Source organism: Populus trichocarpa, chromosome 14, assembly GCF_000002775.5.
Source record: "Populus trichocarpa isolate Nisqually-1 chromosome 14, P.trichocarpa_v4.1, whole genome shotgun sequence".
NCBI classification, from domain to species: domain Eukaryota; kingdom Viridiplantae; phylum Streptophyta; class Magnoliopsida; order Malpighiales; family Salicaceae; genus Populus; species Populus trichocarpa.
This window is the reverse complement of record NC_037298.2, coordinates 4,902,708-4,923,080: the sequence shown is the minus strand read 5'-3', so window position 1 is coordinate 4,923,080 and position 20,373 is coordinate 4,902,708. Positions and strand designations below refer to the sequence as shown.

Genomic DNA, 20,373 nt, shown 5'->3' with positions numbered 1-20,373 from the left:
GATAACGTTACTGAAAGTTTAGAATTACAAGAGATCTATATATTATAATCTATACATCCGATAGTAATTGTTGTTTTTCAAAGTATTTTTTAATTAAAAATATATTAAAATAATTTTTTTTATTTTTAAAAATTATTTTTAACATATCTCATCAAAACAATTCAAAAACATAAAAAAAATTAATTTAAAAAATAATAATTATAGAACCCTTTTTGATGAAATGTAATTTCAGAGACACTGGATATTCCCCTGCTTACTTGCCACTGGTCAAAATTGCATCATCTCAGAAGTCAGTGGCAGTGTAAGCTTTTGCCTGTATCAAGCTTTGTAGCTTGTCATCAATCTTAAAACAAGATTAGTTTCCTATATTATCGGAATCCAGCATCAAGCATGACATCCAGGGCAAGAGAACTTAAGCTAAGCATGGGGAATATCCAACTCTGAGAACAAGTGATCGCAGGAAAGTGATTGCAGCAATGTAAGCATTTAGCAGAATAACCAGGGAAGGGGGAATGGAGTTCTGCTGTGTCACTTTAAGCAATCAAATCAAAATCCGGACAGGTCAAATAAACCTTAAATGGACATAATTTTATTGAGTGTTCACGAATTTTGATCCCGTTCTACAAATTAAAAGTTTTCTGTTAGTATACCAGCTGATTATATATTTGACCGAGTACTACGACATGGTAAAGTTAGCACCTCTAGTTTCTGCAATATATATTGGCAAGATTATTCTAGAGAATTCTGGAGGGGTAAGGGAGCACTCAATCAAGAGCAAGCACCATAATTAACTTGTCAAGAAAGTTATTGTGCTCTCGTGGAATCTTGTTCCCTGTCGTTAATTCCTTGATTTAATGGCGACTCCCATTTGATATGAAAAAAGAGTGCTATAATTAAATAATCTTTTTTGGGTGTTAATGAAAGGAAAAGTGTGTAAAAGGAGCTGCTAGCTAATTATTGCTTCCTCCATGATAGTTAATCATGCTTCAGACCACAATCTAGGCAGTTAGTTGAATCCTCTTATCCTGTCTTAAAACACATAACATCCAAGAAGAAAGCAAAACCCAAAAAGTTGTATGCTGACTAAAAAAAAGACCACTCAAACTGAAGGGAAACAGGTGGATAATGCTGTCGTACAATTTGACTTGCATGTGACCATTCTTGAATGTTCGAGAATTTTCTGAGAAAGTAAGTTAATTAGCTTGAACTGTAAGTTGTGGGATATGCTCAAATCTCTCCCTTTGGATCCTAGCTTGGGGAAGTGAGTCTCTCATTTTTTATTTTATTTTATTATTGCTAATCTAATTGGCTAATGGATGGCACATCACACTATACGGACATTAAATGACACGGTTTAAAGGAGGTTCCACTTAGCCAATTTTCTTATATGATCGGTCAGTATAACTTATACGAGGATACTTGAATAACTGGGCTGCAGAAGCGCATGATTGCCTGAAAATACACATAGAAACGCACCACACCTTCTTGTGCTCATCACAGATAGATAGCCTTCTTACACCTTTGCTAGATCAGTGGATCACCGCTCCATTGCCTTCCTTTTCTTAGTTAGTTTAGATAATTTGATCTTGTGACTTTGCTTAGGTTGTGGGAGTTGTTAGTAACTTTTGCTTTTTTTTTTTAATTATTATTCTTGCAGTTTCAAACAAAGTGAGTGACAGATGACAAGCTCAACAGTACCTTTTCCATCTGCCCCAAAAGGCTATGGATTCCATCCAACCGATGAAGAATTAATCAACCATTTCCTGAAGTTAAAAATGATGGGTGGCTATGATCACGAAGTCGCCATAATTGCCGAGGTTAATGTGTGCAATTCTGAGCCTTGGGAACTGCCTGGTACTATTTAAATATGTGTATGTGTATCTTTGTTCATTATTTTTTCTAATTAATCAAGAAATTATCATGTTGATTCTGCAGGGCTTTCAGAAATTCAGTCAAATGATACAGTGTGGTACTTCTTTTCTCCTCGCAATTACAAGTACTCCAATCGTAAGCAGGCTAAAAGGACTACTAAGGCAGGGTACTGGAAACTCACTGGTAATGATCGCATAATCAGGGTTCTGAGCACAGGGGAGGAAATTGCTAAAAAAAAGTCTCTGGTTTTCTATAAGGGTCGTGTTCCTAATATAGTCAGGACCAATTGGATCATGCATGAATATAATCCGACTTTCAACTTCCATAACCAGGTATTGCTCCCTTTCAAAGTGATTGTACATACATTCATTTTCCGTAAAGTTTATTGATATCATCAACTCTTTTCAGATCTTAGAACCTGCCTTTTCTTCTCCACCTGGTTTATGTGTTTTGGTCAAATATGTGCAGAAGGACTTCGTTCTCTGCAAACTGAAGAAAAATTCAGATGATAAGCTAACATGTGAAGAAGGTGGATCAAGTTCCAATATGGCTTCTGATTTTCCAAACAATGTGACTGAGGTTAGAAGTAGCATGAATCACACGCAGTTTATAGTTCCACGTTGTTCTATTAAGCATATCAAGTACTTACATTTCTTTTAATGATTACTTCCATAGGAAGATCATCTGGAAGCATTCCTCGGAGTTGATGGAGGATATTATAATTGAACTCTGCCCAATAGCTTACAAATGGGATTGTGTACTGAGAAAATCCCCCTCCGACAACGAGTTTTCGATCATCTATGTCTGTCAACCTTTGCTATATAGTGCTTACTGCAGCCAACTTTATGTTCTTAAATAAGTTACTATTTTGGTACTTGTATGTATGTGTTAAACGTGGGACTCGTCAGAGTTCATATGTATTGTGTGTAGCAGATAAGCCATAGGAACAAATTACCTCTAGTTGTTCTTCATGGTGTTTCTCCTTGCTTGTTTTGCTAGAGTGGAATTTAATGCATTTGACTTGTTTATGACTTAGCGTTGATTGTTTAAGTAATTCTAGCTACTGAGATGTTTAAGAAACGAGGGGGCAAAAAAACTGGTGCATGTATCTACGGCCTTTGAATTGCAATCAAACATGGTTTGCTCCTGACGCTTGATATATCGAGGCTTGTCCTTGCCCTGCATTCAGTGAGGATATTTTCATGAGAATTTGCAAAATTCAAGAATGTCAAGCAAAATCCCATAATTCGTAAAGAGTACTATGGATGTATATATATATGGCAACGTATAGTCATTATAAATGTAGATCGTTTACCTTATTTATAAATTATGTTTACGTTGGTAAATCTTAAACATAAAGAGTGATGTTACAGTTAATTTATGTTGGTCACTGCTTGGTCGAGGCCCAAACAGTGTGGTTTATTTTTGGCTAGCATTATTAGCCGAAATTTTTTGGCTCCCATATCTAACCATTCGTGGCAAGAGTTTTTTTGGCTCCCATATCTAACCATTCGTGGCAAGAGTTTTTGAGGTTCGAAACCACTTTTCTGTGTACCATCAGCAATGGGACAGATGGAAAAGGTGTTGTTGAGCTTGTCATCTGTCACTCACTTTGCTTAAAACTTCAAGAATAATAATAAAAGGCAAATATTACCAATAACTCACACAACCCTAAGCAAAGTCACAAGATCAAATCATCTAAACTAACTAAGAAAAGGAAGGCAATGGATCTAGCAAAAGTGTAAGAAGGCTATCTATATGTGATGAGCACAAGAAGGTTGTGTATACCTAAACTTTTGGTCTAAACTCAAGTTAAAGTCAACCTAAATTAACCTAGGTATGTAAGAAAAAATTGCAAGAAAATTGTTTTTCTCTTCTAATTCATGTGGCTATCGTGACCTTCCCCTCATCAAATAAATGATTCAAGTTTTTGATCTTGAGTTTTTTTGTTCAAGAAAGGTAGAAGTAGTAAATAAGTGGTTCCCTCTCATGTTACTTTTGATTATGGTTTGTTTATGGAAGGATCAAGGAAGAGATTAAAGTTTATAAAGATTTGAAATTTATGTCGTTAAGATTGATTCATAATTATTATGGTTTAAGGTTAAGTGATTGATTTTGGGTGTGTTGTTAGAAATAATGATTTGTGAATTGATTTGTTATAGGTTAAGAAATTTGTTTCAACTTTGCTGGAAAATTTGAACATAATAGTCTTTGAGGTTGAAGATGATGAAATTTTATTTTGGTCTTTAAACTTTGAAAAATTATAATTTGACCCCTGAAATGTATTTTGAAATTCTAGGCAGTATTCCTATGAGGCTAAGGATGATGGATCCCAGTTTGATAATTGATTTGTGTAGTTTTTAGTTTAGTCCTTGAACTTTATAAAATTACAAATTGGTCCCTAAAACATAAATTGAGATTCTGACCAGAATTGAGGATGAATTATAGGTGAAATTTTAGTATGGTTATGTATTTTTGACACTTACAGTTTGGCCATCCAATTATGGTAAAATTATGTTATGGTCCCTAATTTCTAAAAATTATCGTTGTAGTCCCTACACTTAAGAGACTAAACCTGGTTTTCCTTTATGCATTGTAGTTTTTTATTTGTGTTGTTTTAAGTTGTTTTTTAGTATATTTTTTATATTCATTGTACGCACTTTTAACGATGCTCAATAGAATTTTCGGTTCTTTTATATGATGTTATTTTACTTCTATGTTTTTGATAAGTGCAAAATATACATATGTTTTTATTCCTTTTACACTATGTTTTTAATGTATTTTGAGCCTATGCAAGCTTATTGAAAGTTATTTTTATGAGTTTGGTATACTTAGGAGACTTTGTAAATTAATTGCTAAAAGATAAGAATTTCTGCATTTTATGTTTCAGACCTTGCTTCTTGTGACAAATGTTTCACTAAGTTTTAATTTCAGAATGTGAACGTGGGCTAAATCAAGGTTAAATTACACATATCAAGTTTTTCAGGAAGGTATTATAGGCATAAATCTGAGTTTGTTTGGACCTTTAATCAGACCTGCAAAATTAGGTCGAAATTCTCCTTGCAGTCAAATCCTCTACTTTCACACTATATATTCAAATGGGCATATCTTGAGCCTCGAACATTGAAAACATGGGATTCAAAAGCCCAAAATCATCTACACATCCAGAACTACAACTTTTATGAAGTATACCAGGTTAGATAAAATCATTTTAAAGGTGAAAATACAAAGATTGGTCTTCTGATCTAATAAGAAAACTAACGATGTCAAGCATCTCACTGCGGCTAAGAGTTTGACATAGAAATGGTGGGTTTTAGGGGAAAAAAAGTACATATCATGCCTTTAACATGTCATGAATGAAAAAATATAGTTGGGATGATCGGATATTGTAAGAAACCAAGTCAGAAACAAAGTCTAAGTTGTAGCAGAGTTGGAATTACAACAAATTTATGACAGCAGTAGAGTCTGTTTTCAACACAAAATTTGAGGGATTTAACCAACCTTAAGGACCAGATAAAAAAGGAAGGAGTTAAGTAGTATAAAGACTTTTAATTAGCCAAGGAAATTTAAAGAGATTTGTCAGCCAAGAAAAAGAATAAATAGAGTAGAACACAGCTGAAATAGAGGCTCTGCAACATTATTTTCTTCTCTGTTTTTGTCAATTTTCCAGCAACTATGAACTAATTCCTAATTTTGATTCCAGAGGAATGTACACCATCTCCATTAGCAAGTTGTGAGAAGTAAAGTTTTCATTGTAATTCTTTCAAATTTAAGTATTTATTTTTTCTTATTCAAAATTATGTTATTGATTGTTATTCAAGCTTATTGAATTGTTTTGAGATGGCATGTATGTTTTCTAGTTTCTTTCAATCCATAATTGTTGTTAGAGACTGGAGTAAGAAGCAAAAGAATTAATTAGATTGATGCAACTCTCATCTTGATTTATTAGGAAAAATAAACTAAGTTAAATTGTCAAGCTTTTGAATGTCTGCTAAAAATAAATGCATAAACTTTACTCCTAAGACTACTGCCAAGTGAATGAGAAGTGCTTTTAATGTTAAATTCGTTTGATGGTTAGAAATTGATTAGAGAGTTTTGTCTAATTAATTTACTCGTAATTTTATTGATTTTCCTCAGCTTTAAGGGATATCGAATTTATTTGCTTGACGTGAAAGAATATTTATTTTACTTCGATAATCAACAGATTTATAGGAATGAATGTATGGACTCATGAACTGAGTTAACGACATATCGATTTATTATTTTCAGAATTATTGTTTTTTTAATTTGTCATTCAAATCCCACGTTTTTTTTTTCATTTTAGTATATTGTAGAAAGATTAAATTTTTTTTTTCATGAATTTAATTTAGCTTTTATGATCATACTACAAATTTAATATAGATGAAGTGTCTTTCTAATATTGCTCCGATGATGCCGAACATAAACCGGGATTCGGATCATGATAAACATGTTGTGCGTTGATGTGTGTATTTGTAGGCAATCATGTTCTTCTGCAGCACAGTCATTCAAGCATCCTCGTATAAGTTATACTGACCTATCATATAAGAACATTGGCTAAGTGGGACCTCCTTTATACCGGGTCATTTAGTGTCCGTACAGTGTGATGTGAAGCCAATTAGATTAGCAATAATAAAATAAAATAAAAAATTACCAGAAAAGACAGACTCACTTCCCCGTAGGACTGACAAAAAAAACAAATTAATTAAATCGATAAAATCAAAAATATAAATAACCTAAAAAATCAAATTGTGAAAAAAATCGATTAAAATTTTTAAAAAAACTAATTAGTTTGGTTTCAATTTTTTAAGTCTAAAACCGGAAAAACTGAACCGAACCCAAAGCGAAAAAAACCGAGCCAAACCGAAAAAAATCGAGCCAAAATCCAGTCAAACCAAAAAAACCAAGCCAAACCTGTTTGAACCGGTTTTGTCCAAAAAAACGAACCGAACCAAACCAAAATCGGTTTCGGTTCGGTTTTAATTTTTTTAAAATAAAAAAATTTGATTTAATTATTATTTTTAATAAAAATCAAATCAAATTAAAAATAATTACCCCTCCTTCCCTAGGATGCAAAGGGAGAGGTTTGAGCATATCCCACATCTTACCGTTCAAGCTAATTAACTTACTTTCTCAGAAAATTCTCGAACATTCAAGAATGGTGCATGCAAGTCAAATTGTACGACAGCATTATCCACCTGGTGACATACAACTTTTTGGGTTTTGCTTTTTTCATAGATGTTATGTGTTTCAAGACAGGATAAGAGGATTCAACTAACAGCCTCCATTGAGGTCTGAAGCATGATTACTATTATGGAGGAAGCAATAATTAGCTAGCAGCTCCTTTTACACACTTTTCCTTTCATTGACACCCAAAAAAAGATTATTTAATTATAGCACTCTCTTTTCATATCAAATGGGAGTCACAATTACATCAAGGAATCAACGACAGGAAACAAGATTATTTTCCTTTCATTAACACCCAAAAAATAACTTTCTTGACAAGTTAATTATGGTGCTTGCTCTTGATTGAGTACTCGCTTACCCCTCCAGAATTCTCTAGAATAATCTTCCCAATATATATTGCAGAAACTACAGGTTGCTAACTTTACCATGTCGTAGTACTCGGTCAAACATATAACCAGCTGGTATACTAAAAGAAAACTTTTAATTTGTAGAATGGGATCAAAATTCGTGAACACTCAATAAAATTATGTCCATTTAAGGTTATTTGACCTGTCCGGATTTTGATTTGATTGCTTAAAGTGACACAGCAGAACTCCATTCCCCCTTCCCTGGTTATTCTGCTAAATGCTTACATTGCTGCAATCACTTTCCTGCGATCACTTGGTTCTCAGAGTTGGATATTCCCCATGCTTCGCTTAAGTTCTCTTGCCCTGGATGTCATGCTTGATGCTGGATTCCGATAATATAGGAAACTAATCTTGTTTTAAGATTGATGACAAGCTACAACGCTTGATACAGGCAAAGCTTACACTGCCACTGACTTCTGAGATGATGCAATTTTGACCAGTGGCAAGTAAGCAGGGGAATATCCAGTGTCTCTGAAATTACATTTCATCAAAAAGGGTTCTATAATTATTATTTTTTAAATTAATTTTTTTTTATGTTTTTTAATTGTTTTGATAAGATATGTTAAAAATAATTTTTAAAAATAAAAAAAATTATTTTAATATATTTTTAACTAAAAAAATAGTTTGAAAAACAACAATTATTTTCCGATAAATAATATATATCTCTTGTAATTCTAAACTTTTAACGTTATCACCTCATTCTAGTGCAGATATGCATTACAATGGCAACCCAACAATTAACAAAGCTAAGAAAAAAGAACTTGAACATATTAATTAAACATAAGTACTTTAGTTCAACATCTTTGAAACACACTGACACGTAGATAAAAAGTCCATGAGAGCTGTTTGCTCTTGACACAATTCCATCTTCATACAACACAACAATAATAAGCAAGTAACTATACATACGTGCGTACAGCTTGAATAGTACTTCCCATTTAATATCTTAGTACTTGACGGATAACAGTTGCATCAGGATCGCAGAGAACAAGTCGTGTCTTCTGCTACTAGTACTCAAATCTTTCTACGAATATAGTTGCAGATTTAGGACAGCGCAGGCTATATTTTAGAGGATTGCAGCTTAAAGCTGCATGGACCGGACGAAGTCGAACTAAGCAGCGTCCACCATAAAGTAAGCAAAATGTGCAGATCAGCAACCGTGCAAGGATCCAAACAACTAGAGCGACAAAAGTTACCCTCATTATCAGATTAGAGGAGCATCAGTAGTTGCCCTCTTAAACCATTTATAATAAACTCCATCGATTATTTCGTATGGATAGTTTTGTTGTTAAATAGCAGATAGGAACCAGAGAACAGATCTTTTCAATTAGATACCAAGGTACCAAAGCCCATGAAGGAGTGGCTTTCCTCCATGCACGCAGGAAGCTGGACAAGTGCAGGGTTGGGGCTGTTTTCTTGCTCGAAACACCCTTCTATCCCTGCTTGTAGTCCAGGGCTTACCTGCTGGACGTAAGATGTAAATTAAGAATAAGCTTTGGGTTTGCTACTCCAACCCCAGAACAAAAATTAAAAAGAATCTGTAATGCATGGTATTTAGTTATTACCTCTGGAAGCGCAACATCAGGTAGATCATTATCTGAAAAAGAGGACTTAAAGTAACTCGAATAACCTTCTTCAAGGGTTGACATATCAGTCTTCTTACAAGGATTTTGATTTAAAAATTCCGGAGGAGTTGCTGTGGTATTACTCCATACACCTTCACCGAAGGCTGATATATCGAATTCCTTTACTAGATTTTGGTTTTCAAAATCAAAATCCATTAGGCTACTTGATTCACTCTTGTCATACGTTGACTGGTTTATAAAACTACAAGGTGGAAAGAATGGTTCTTGATTTTCCAAACCACGAGAAGCCATTAAAGAATTCTCACAAGTTAATATAGAAAGGCTATTGTTTAGATTTTGATTTTCCAAAACTAAAGCCATATGATGACTTTCACTGACATTAGAAGTTGAATTATCAACTGTCAGCGATACATTCGGGTTATGATTTGCCAAACCAAAAGCCATGCCATCGTTTCTGCTGACATTAGAAGCTGAATTATCAACTGTCAGGATCTCATTTGGGTTTTGATTTTCAGAATCGAAAGCCATGTAAGGGCTATAAGCTGAATCAACTGTAGGCTGATTCCAGTATAGTTCTTCACAATTAAAAACCGTGGAGTGGCTTGACCCACTTCCATCATAAACTAAATTAGGCATTAGGTTATTTTCAGAATCAGAAGCCATATGGTGGCTTAACTCACTAAGTTGGCGAGCTGAATTATTCATCAGCTCACTCGGATTTTGATTTCCAAAATGGGAACCCGCATGATGGCTTAATTCACTTTCATCACAAGGTGAATATCTCATAGCCATCTCACTTGGGTTTATATTTTCAGAATCAGAATCCGTACTCTGACTTGGTTCCACTTCAGAATGGGAGACTGGAGCTATATGGTGGCTTTGTTCACCTTTCTTGCTCTTCTCGCCTTTTGAATTAATCTCCAGTTTACAGAGAACATATTGCCCCTGCACATGTCAAAACACAAAAAAGGATGTAGAATTTCCCAACTCATACATCAAATCCAGTGTTGCATCATCTATCCATGGCATTTAATTAGTACCTTTTTAAACTGGCTAGAATTGGTGATGAGGTCAAATTCGTACATCATCCAACCAGTCCTCACTTCGTTTTCATAGAATCTCAAAGTCCTCATTACCCCAATCTTTGTCGTAGTACCCTCAGCCGTTATTGACTTTTGCTGGCAGGTCAGTTTCCAGTATCCAGCCTTGGTTTTTCTGCGGTGAACTTTGCCCCTAAGATCGCGAGGGCATAAGAAATACCACGTTACTTGACCAGCTAACTTTATAATGGATTTACCTGCAAAGAGAAAGAGATAAAAGAAACAGCATTGATAAAAATATTCTGGCAGATAAATAAGATGAAAGAAAACAAACACAAAGATACCGCTAGCACTAGCTAGTGATACTATTGTTTTTACCAGGTAGATCCCATGGCTCATGCTCGCAAAGGTTAACGACTGCCATGGGCAAGCCTTCCATGATATCACCACGGGTTTTCGGCACCAGATACTTGCTTATTAATTCTTCATTACTTGGCTGAAATTTGAATCCTTTTTCCATTAATAGCAGTAAGATTGCCAGGACTAACAATACAAAACGAAAACGAAAAATGATTAGAATAATAAACAAAAACAAAAACGAGTTGTGGAGTTGAAAGGGTAAAATTTGAGTGACTAACCTGATGAGAAATAGTCGTCCATTCCTCTTCCTAAAACGGAAACCAAAAGGGGGAGAAGGACTGGTGGATGATCTAAGAGGACAAGTGTCTGCTCTGGTTAGACAAAGGAGGTTGATGGCTGCTACAACTACTAGAGGAGAGTGAGTGAGTGAGTGTCTGCCTGTGCCTTGTATATATATTGGAATGGAGATTCTGTATTGAGTCCATGGTGAGTCCACAAAAGTAATGGTGTGGGCCATTGATTGTTAGAAAATTGTCACTACTCACTTCCGTGGCCGCGAAGAGGTTGAAGGGATTGGGTTCTTTTTTTCCACTCCAAACGCGCTATCTATTTTACTTTTTAGTGAAAAGCATTTTCCACTGGCCTGCCTTCCTTCCTTCCCAATTTCTTACCACCCCTACCCCCAACTTCTGAAATACTTACCATCTTCTACAAGAGACTGGAATGTTCTCTTGCTTACTCGCCTGCAAGATTGACAGTGTAGTAAAGTATTTAAGATCGTGTATTTAGTTATGTAATAAACCTTTAGGACTAACCAAGAATCAATAAAGTCAACATGCAATTGACGAGACAGATATTTTACAAATAAGATGGAGAAAACGAAACAACAAAACTTTAGGACTAAAATAAAATAAAAAAGTTCAAACTCTAGGGATGGCACCTTTAACAATTTAAATTAAAAAAAATACAAGGATTCAGGGTTTTATTGTAACGTGTGAAGAGAATCATTATGGATTCAAGTAGTATAATGATGATATTGTCCTTCATTGCTCCTAACAATTATCTTGCTATTGAGAAAAAATTTATATTTCCAAAGGGATTCATATGTTATTTGTGAATTCATCAAGGATAATTTTGTCATTTAACTTTAAAATACATAGTAAAAATAATTTTTTGGCCTTAAAATCTTAAAAAAAAAGTCTTCTATTAAGGGTTCTTTTCGTCCTTTTCTTTTAATTTGTACAGTAAAATAACACTTATATTCTTGAATGCTAAAAAAAAATGACCTTACAAGGAGGGGTTTATTTATCTTTGCATTGTTTTTGTACAATAAAATTACATAATTAACCTTTGACTTTTCAGATTTAAAGAATGTCTTTTAAGGGTGTTTTTGTCTTTGCGCCACAATCTTTTTATAATAATGGTATGCCTTTGGGTATTTTTTTTATAATTCGCCTTATTAAAATATTAATAAATCAGTAAAATATGTTGACGTGTGCATGACATGTGGCAACATGTCAGAGTCCTCTGCGCTATTTTGAAGATGCATGTGGACAATTACGGTGGCAAAAAAATGATCATTATCTTATCCTATACGCAAGGATTTGGCGCAGCAGTTAGGGTGGCGCTTTTACTAAGGCAGGTGGTAGTTCGACAACGATGAGTTTTTTTTCCATCCCTTCATTTCTCTCTCTTTAGCCTTGGTTTTTGTGCCGAGCCTTTAAAAATTTAGTTGTGTCTTTCATTTCATATTTTTTTGGGTTTGGTCTTTATTTATTTTTTATTTGCTTTGATTTTAATGCTTCTTGAAGTTTTTTTTTCAATTTCATCTCTCTCTGCATTTAATTTAATTTGTTTTTCACTTACAATCTGGTCCTTATTATTTTAATTACTGTTTTTACAAGGTTTGCATTTATTTTATTTTGTCCTTTAGAATTTTAATTCATTTTTTGCAAATTTTGGTCCTTGTTTTTTTCATTATTCTTTTTCTATCCTTTTCTTCATTTATTTTATTTCAATTTAGTCCCTGATTAGTTTCTTTCAATTATTTTTGGTGCAAGATTTTGTCCTCATTGTTTTTTTAAAAAATTTTATAATTGAAGATTTTGCTTTGTAATTATTTCTGCCTTTTACAGGGTTATCTCATTCTCATGACCCGGTTCACAAGTTTCAATGATTTACCTGGTTTGAGTTCGGTATTTTTTTAGATCCTTTTTATAATTTGTTTTTTTTTTCTTTTTTATCATTTGACACTGACTTATTGGGCTATGAGCTTTGTGAATTGATCAGGTTTTTTTTTTTGTGGGGTTATCCGCATCTCATATCTCAGGTTGCAAGTTGGTCAGGTTAACATAGGTTGACTCAATTTTTTTAGATTGATTTTTTATTCGGTTTTATCCTTTGCAATTAAATTATTAACACTTGAGTATTGTCATTGTTTCCACCTTCCTTTGCGTGAGGTTATCCATGGTGCGTGATGGTCAAACATCTCAACGTCTCCTTTGCAAATAAATGACACGTCTAACTCGATGGTGGGCGGAGTGGCACGTGTAACCTTTTATTTTTTTCTTTTTCATTCTCTCTTACTTGATTTTCGTGTTGGTTTTAAAAAAATCGAATCAATCCCTAGGGTTTGTTATACTTAAGATTTCATCTTTATTCCCTTCAATACAGTTTTTAAAATTGAAAATTTTTTATGGAATTAAGAGGATTTTCCAATTTCACCGATGTTCTCTTTATTAAATTAAGATTTTTTTAATTTCACCCCTAATAGATATTTTCACCTATTAGATTTGGTTCTTGTTGTTTTTATTGCTATTTTTTAAGATGGTTTTGGCAAATAATTTTTTTTTTGACAATTTTATCATTCTTTTGTTTTTTCCTGTCAAATCTAATCTTTTTTTTTATTACTGTAATTTTACCATGCAAGATTTTTTTAGATTGATTTTTTTTATTTCATCTTCCAACATTTAATTGAACGGGTATTAAGCTTCTTATTTTAGTCTGGGTCTATAATTTAACAATTTACAAGTTTAAGAGATTGACTTCGATCTATAAAGTTGACACAGACACGGGTTTCCGTAGTTTTTTTTTCATCCTTTACCATTCTGTTATTTTTTTTATTCGCTTTCTATGAGATTTTTGTGGCCAATTTTAAAATAACATAGGTCGCCTTGCTTTTAGTTTTTTTTTGTCTTTGTTAAATTTAGATTTTCTAAAGGAATTTTATTTTATTTTTGAATTGAATTGAATTAATTGATTTCATCATCCAACATTTGATTTTTTAGGTGTTGAGCCCTAGTCAAGAATTTAATGGATTACGGTTTGAGAGTTTAATCCGAGTTTACAAGGTTTGCATCGTTTTGATATTTTTTTTCGATGAAAAATATAATTGACCCTATTTTGGTTTGTTATTAAATTAAATTTATTGATTGCATCCCTAACATTTAATTTGAGACAGTACTTGAAGGGTTTGCATCGTTTTGATATTTTTTTTCTATGAAAAATATGATTGACCCTATTTTGGTTTGTTATTAAATTAAATTTATTGATTGCATCCCTAACATTTAATTTGAGGCAGTACTTGAAGGAATTTTGTTTTTTTAATTTTCTTTATAGAAATTAGTATTCTTTGTTTTTTTTTTAATTGAGTTATTCCAGTATCATGTCTCAAGTTATGGACTCAACAAGTTCACTAGGTTTGGCTCAACCATTTTTTTCATTGCTATTTAATATTTTTGGATCTCAAGTCAATGATCATAATCTTGGATTTTGTTCTTTTTAAAAAAAATATGCATCGTCTCGATATCTTTTCTATGATAAAAATATGATAGGTCCAGAACGTTCACAAGTCACCTATCAAATAGTGATCGTCTACTTGGTTATATATGCTCGCGAGTTTTAACAACCTCACATGGTTTTGCTGGTGTTTTTTTTTATTGATTTTTTTGTGTGATTTCATCATTCTATAGTTTTATTCTAAGGAATTTACGATCATTATTTTTTTAGCTCCTTTCTATGGTGTTGAGTCATGGATTTTTTTTTCTTTAAAATCCAATAATAGCGTTTGGGCATCATTTTTTTACGCCGCAGAAAAAATCAACCCGGCCTGTTACGAAGTGCAGACCATCTATCTAGTGCACATTAAAAAATGACTTCAATACCTTTAAAAGCAAAAAAAATAAAATTGTGGTTCATGAGCTTTTCAGTCTTTTAACGCTTTAATTGCACAATTAAATAATTGTGATGCCTTAAAAAAAAAAAACTAACTTCTAGGGGATTTTTTGTATTTTTATTATGGTTTTTTAGTTATAATCAATTTGAATGAAGGGAAATTTAATCTTTTAACAAATATAAATATAATTAAAAAAAATAAAAGTGGTTGGCATATGATATGCACACACTAACAAGTGAGAGGTGCTCGTGTGTTTTGAGCAAAGCATGCGGTGCTCCTAATGGCCGAACGTTACCTTACACGATGGTGTTGAAAGCATCACATTGTGCTTTTTCTGGTGGTTAGACGTGTGTAAATGATAGAGCAAAAGTTAAGTTTTGATGAATTTTCTTCTTCTTCTTCTTTTCCCTCTTCTTGCCTTGGATTTTGGACCAACCTTTTCAAAAGTTAAATGTGTTATGTCAGATTGTGTTTATATCAATTTTAATCCTTATTCATTTGATTGCTATTTATTTTGTTTTTAACACTTTTTTAAGTTGATCTTTTTTCAATTTCTTCCATCAATATTTTATCTCAATAAATAAACGAAGTTTTATGGCCCATTATAGAGACTATATAGATGAAGCTTTTAGCCTTTCGAGCTAGGCACGTTGCTAAGCCCATGGTCGATTGAGCTTGGCATGCATCCAATTCCAAGGATGTTAGGTATGACAGCTTACTAGACTTATGTGTTTTTTGGGTCGGCGCTTAGCTGAGCCCAAAGACATTGAGTCTGGTAGCTTATCAAACTCATGTCCGCTTTGACTCAGTGCATAGCTGAATTCAAAGTCGGTAGATCTGGCAACTCACCAAGCTTAGAGATGTTGGGCTAGCTCATAGTCATGCCTAAAGAAGTTGGGCCCTAGACCCATGTTATTTGGGCTTGATATTCTGTCAAGCATAGGGATATTTGATGCGGACACAAGACTCACTCACCTGTCAATGAGTTATCACTATTTGACATTTTAAACAACAACTTAGGCTAAAAATTAATTTTTCAAAATTAATTTGCTGATCCATCAGCAATAATTCCCAGGCACTAAAGAGCAGCTCAATTCTGTTCATCATGGGAACAATTTCACTCCTCGCAATCAACCGCGGTTTCAGTATAACAGAGGTCGTTTTCATCCATCTCAGGCTGTTTATTCTAATCGTGGTGGTGGCAGGCAGCATAACTCCTACTATTCTGGTCAGCGAGGTCATTTTTCAAGCAACTATCGGGGTCGCAACAATTATCACAAGTACCGGTCTTGGCAATCATCTGGTTCTTCTTCTCCTTCAAAACTTGGTGCAGGCCCAACTCAATGCCAATTCAGTAATGAGTTCAATCACATTGCTTTTTATTGCCCTCGGTTGCGGAACTCTGCTTCTTTAAGTGATCAAAGTCATTCCTTTGATGGGTTACACGTTCAAGCCTCTCCTCCATACCAGTGGCATTCTGACATTGGAGCATCGCAACCAACACTCCAGGTGATTTAGACTCTTGTAAGCCTTATTTTAGTTCTGATACAATACGGATTGGTGATGGTAATAAATTGCCCATAACACACATAGGCCATAAAATCATTCATCGTTCTCATACTTTATATTTAATAATGTGTAAAACACACTGCTCCTGCCATCTCACCTCTCATTCCCCTGTCCAGCGCTCTTAATACCATCTCTATTACAGTACTACAAAAAGCTCATCCTATGGTTACAAGGTCACAAGATGGTACACGAAAAGAAAAGCAACTTTTCTCTTTACTCACTTCCGACTCCATCAAAACCAATGTGAACCTGCCACTTTTTCTCAAGCTGCTAAGCTTCAATGTTGGCGAGACGCCATGACTAGTGAGTATAATGTTTTATTGGCTAATGACACATGGAAACTTGTCCCCCCACCTTCTACTTCAGTCAATATTATTGGATCTAAATGTGTTTATAGATTGAAAAGGCATGCGGATGGAAGTATTGAATGGTAAAAGGCTCATCTTGTTGCATAGGTTCTCAACCGGTAGGAGTTGATTTTCATGAAACTTTTAGTCCAGTTGTGAGTTGTGAAACCACACCACTATTCGTATTGTCCTTTTTTTGGCTCTTTCGCACCAGTGGCTTATTCATTAGTGAGATGTTAGAAGGCATTTTTGCATGGTTCCCTTGATCAGGTTGTGTAAATGCAGCAACCCCTCGGTTTTGTGCATCTGGATTGTCCTGGTTATGTGTATCAGCTTCGGTTATATGGCTTAAAACAAGCCCCTTGTGTTTAGTTTCATCGTTTTACATCCTTTTTCACTTCTAAGGGATTTGTTTGCAGTAGAGTTTATTACTCGATCCGTTTGTTTATTCCTCTGGTAGTGAGAGCCATTTTGTTAATGGCTGACAATTTTAATTCACCCGCGCGCGCATGCATTTGGTTAATGGCTGACAATTTTTTCCACTCGTTTTGACTTGAAAAATTATTTGAGTTTCAACCTCTCACCAGTCAAGCCCATATGTACATATCCATAATAAAAGCCACATATCTTGGCCTAGAATAAAGTTCGTGAAATTTATATGAAGTTTTTTCACGATTTCATATTGTTATCTAATCGTCTTCTTCAACAGATCATCAGTACCTTGAAAAGTGAATTTGCTGGGAGTGATCTTGGCTCTCTATATTACTTTCTCGGTATCCATGTCACTCGTCATAAGAATGCTCTGTTTCTTTCTCAACAACAATATGTGACTGATATCCTGAATCATGCCTCCATGGTGGATTTCAAGCCTGTTAATACACGTACTCAGTCACCTCAACCAGGCTTCTTTTCTTCTTCCAAGCCATTTCATGTCGCAGTATTGTTGGTGGCCTGGACATTTCCTTTGCAGTTGATACTGTTTGCCAATTTATGCATGATCCACATGACTCTCTTTGGCAGGCTGTGAAGCGCATTTTGCGCTGATATCGAAGGTACTTTTGATCATGGTCTTCATTTGCCCTCTTCTTCTGTCGATACTGTGGCTGGTTATAATGCCCATTGGGCTGGTTGTCCTGTGGTTATTGTGTGTTTCTAGGCCTTAATCTGATCACCTGAACTGCTAAAAAGCAACATACAGTCTCTCGTAGAAGTGCAGAATCTGAAAATGGTGCCTTAGCTGCTGTTGTTGCTGAGATTCGTTGGCTACGTTCCCTTTAACAAGATCTTCACATCAGTCCTTGCCGGCCCATTGAGGCAGTCTGCGATAACATCTCTGCTACGTATCTCGCTGTTAATCCTATTCAGCATGCTCTCACTAAACTTATTGCGGATGATTTGCAGTTTGTTCGGGAGCATTTTACCTGGGGTGATATTGCCGTTCGTTTTCACTTCAACAAGTGCATAATTCTCAAGGGAGAAAAAAAAAATTGCCAGCACCAGATGCATTTTAGAGATAAAACCAGGAGTTCCCTAGAAGCCAATCAATCAGTGGTTGCACTTTAGATTTTCTAAAAACAGGATGCAAGTTCCACTAAGAAAGAAAATTTTATTTACCCAGAAAGAAAAACATGCGAAGGCAATTCTATTTGTTCAAGGAAAATTTACGAATTGGGCAGGCAATACAGGAAACTAGCAGAACCACAAAATGTACAAGTGCTACAAACAAGACTATTCAAGACCTGCAAGATTACGAGGATCAAATATATACAATGCCTGGGTGAAAACTCTACAAATGCCAACAAACCAACCTAAATTTTCTTCTTCAATGCTGACCAGCAAGCTTGTTCATTTTACAAATCTCACTGCCTATGCTACTGGGGTATACAAAGGCGGCGTCAACACACAGACCTCCTTTGGTGTGAGTGCAATCAATCTGAGTCATTGAAAATTTGATCTTCATTAATTCGCTTGGACGATCGACAACAAAATCCCCAACATGGTAGTAAACCCAATTCCCGGGGTTGTCCAAAAAGCATTTGGATGCTGCACGTTGACCATCAGAAGTTGTTAGCTGGAATCTTACAGGTTTTATATCCCAGCCGTGGATGTGCTCAGAGTTACAAACTCTACGACCCATTCTCTTTGAGGACCTGCCAAGCTGGAGTCTGAAGAATAGGCTATACATCCCTTTCGGAAATTCAAACTCGAACTCTCCATCTATTTCAAACCACCAAATCTGTTGAAGATATGCAACTGTGTGGAATCTAAATCCAGAAAGAGGAACAATATATCAGTCCAATGTTCCTTCTAGCATTCAGAGTCCAAAGACATAAAGACAACCATAAGCAGGATAATAAATACATAGTTTAAATTGTTCTAAATAAACAGAATTCTCTCTTTGCTGGTATGTTGTTGAATGAAAAATTAAATAGTGTCAGACTAAATTCAATAACGGCAACTCAATTCAATAAACTAAAATATATCAGTACATAGAATGAACAATCTCTAATAAGTGCAAATAGCAATTTGTGGAAATGAAATTGATTTTATTCAAATGTACAAACTTGCTATCATAAAAGCAAAGAATTTGAAATTTGATTGCACAGAAGGCATCATGCCAAACCACCAAAAAAAGCTTGATTGTCTGAAGTTTTCCTTAGACAATATTTTCTCTGTGTCCCATTGCATCTGACAATCCAATGAAAACGAAAATTTATTTGTTTTATATATATATATATATATATATCACCTTGATTCTTCAGTAGAAATGTGATTCCAGTATCTCCTGTCATCAATCCCAGTAATAGCCAACCCCTTTGAAGAAATTGAAAAGCAAGCCCCACCAGTTTTCTTATCCAGCCATACCTCCTGTAAAAGGCCAAACCATCCAATCTTATTCTAAACAAAACATACACGGGAATTCAAAGACAGAAAGAGACATACCTTTGTGCCACCATCAAAAGGATTAGGCCTGCACATCCTGGCATAAACATCTTTCTTTTCCAAACCCACTACAGTCTTCTCATCTAACACTTTCTCACATATAAACTTATAATTTGAAGGCAACTTTGATTCCCATATAAAATCAGCTGAAGAAGCACCATGAAAAGCCCGATTCAGGCGAGCCAATTTGCAGATATCAGGTGGGTCCAAGTGCATTAGAACTAATGCTAAGCAACTCTCTGGTATGTCACCAAGCCTTGGCTTCGAAGAAGGACCCTCTCCATTTGTATCACACAAAGTAGCGCAAGATAAATTAGCACCCATCAAAAAAGAAAGAAAGAAAACAAATCCCCTTAAATCCAAAACCCTGATTTTGATCCAAGATAGAAACTTTCAGCCAAGAATTTGGGTACAAAATTAATGGGTCACGAAAGTTGAAGGTGACAAGAAAAGGAACAGTGGGCCCTGAATTTGAGATAGTGTTAGGTACTTATATGGAGTCGAATAGTGGTTAAAACTTAGAGCTGGTTTGGTACAGTTGAGTTTGTGATGATTCAGCTGCTCCCGTATTTTTGAGGTGGACAAACTGGAATCTTATCCAGTGGTGAGCAGCAGTGCAGCATTGTGAAAACGGAAAGTCCTAGGTTTTAAAATTCCACGCTTGCAGACAGCGCGTGTAAATGTTTCCTTAAATACGTGGCATATTTATGTTTTTCTTTTTTCACCTAAAGTGGATTAAAATTAAAAATGTCTAATGTGATTGATTGAGCTCTCCTAACTTGTAGTTGAAGTTCTGGAATGTTGTCTTAACATGCAAGATTGGATTCCATGTTTTTAGCTTCTCCAAGGGCAACATTGTTTACATATAAA

General features: G+C 34.8%; 3 protein-coding genes across 5 annotated transcripts; 1 reads left to right on the top strand and 2 right to left on the bottom strand.

Moving 5' to 3' along the window:
* The first annotated feature begins 1,278 nt into the window (after positions 1-1,278).
* On the top strand, positions 1,279-2,907 carry LOC7496927 (protein NTM1-like 9). The gene is made up of 5 exons (XM_052447203.1): positions 1,279-1,565; positions 1,658-1,854; positions 1,936-2,204; positions 2,341-2,451; positions 2,548-2,907. Exons 2-5 carry the CDS (start codon positions 1,680-1,682, stop codon positions 2,596-2,598), a joined length of 606 nt encoding a protein of 201 aa, XP_052303163.1. The 5' UTR covers positions 1,279-1,565; positions 1,658-1,679; the 3' UTR covers positions 2,599-2,907.
* Positions 2,908-8,221: 5,314 nt separating this feature from the next.
* LOC7464897 (NAC domain-containing protein 55) lies at positions 8,222-10,912 on the bottom strand. 3 transcript variants are annotated; one of them, XM_052446786.1, is made up of 5 exons: positions 10,749-10,912; positions 10,489-10,653; positions 10,111-10,367; positions 9,050-10,015; positions 8,222-8,948 (listed from the first exon to the last, which is right to left on the bottom strand). In XM_052446786.1, the coding sequence occupies exons 1-5, from the start codon at positions 10,768-10,770 to the stop codon at positions 8,808-8,810; spliced, it is 1,551 nt and encodes a 516-aa protein (XP_052302746.1). In that variant the 5' UTR covers positions 10,771-10,912; the 3' UTR covers positions 8,222-8,807. The 3 variants fall into 3 exon arrangements, with proteins under 3 accessions (XP_052302746.1, XP_052302747.1, XP_052302748.1); XM_052446787.1 differs by having other exon boundaries at positions 8,222-8,945; XM_052446788.1 differs by having other exon boundaries at positions 10,489-10,606; positions 10,749-10,896.
* Positions 10,913-18,146: 7,234 nt separating this feature from the next.
* Positions 18,147-20,132, bottom strand: LOC7464895 (F-box protein PP2-A13). Its single transcript, XM_002320054.4, has 3 exons — positions 19,504-20,132; positions 19,310-19,428; positions 18,147-18,824 (listed from the first exon to the last, which is right to left on the bottom strand). Exons 1-3 carry the CDS (start codon positions 19,825-19,827, stop codon positions 18,383-18,385), a joined length of 885 nt encoding a protein of 294 aa, XP_002320090.3. The 5' UTR covers positions 19,828-20,132; the 3' UTR covers positions 18,147-18,382.
* Positions 20,133-20,373: the final 241 nt, after the last annotated feature.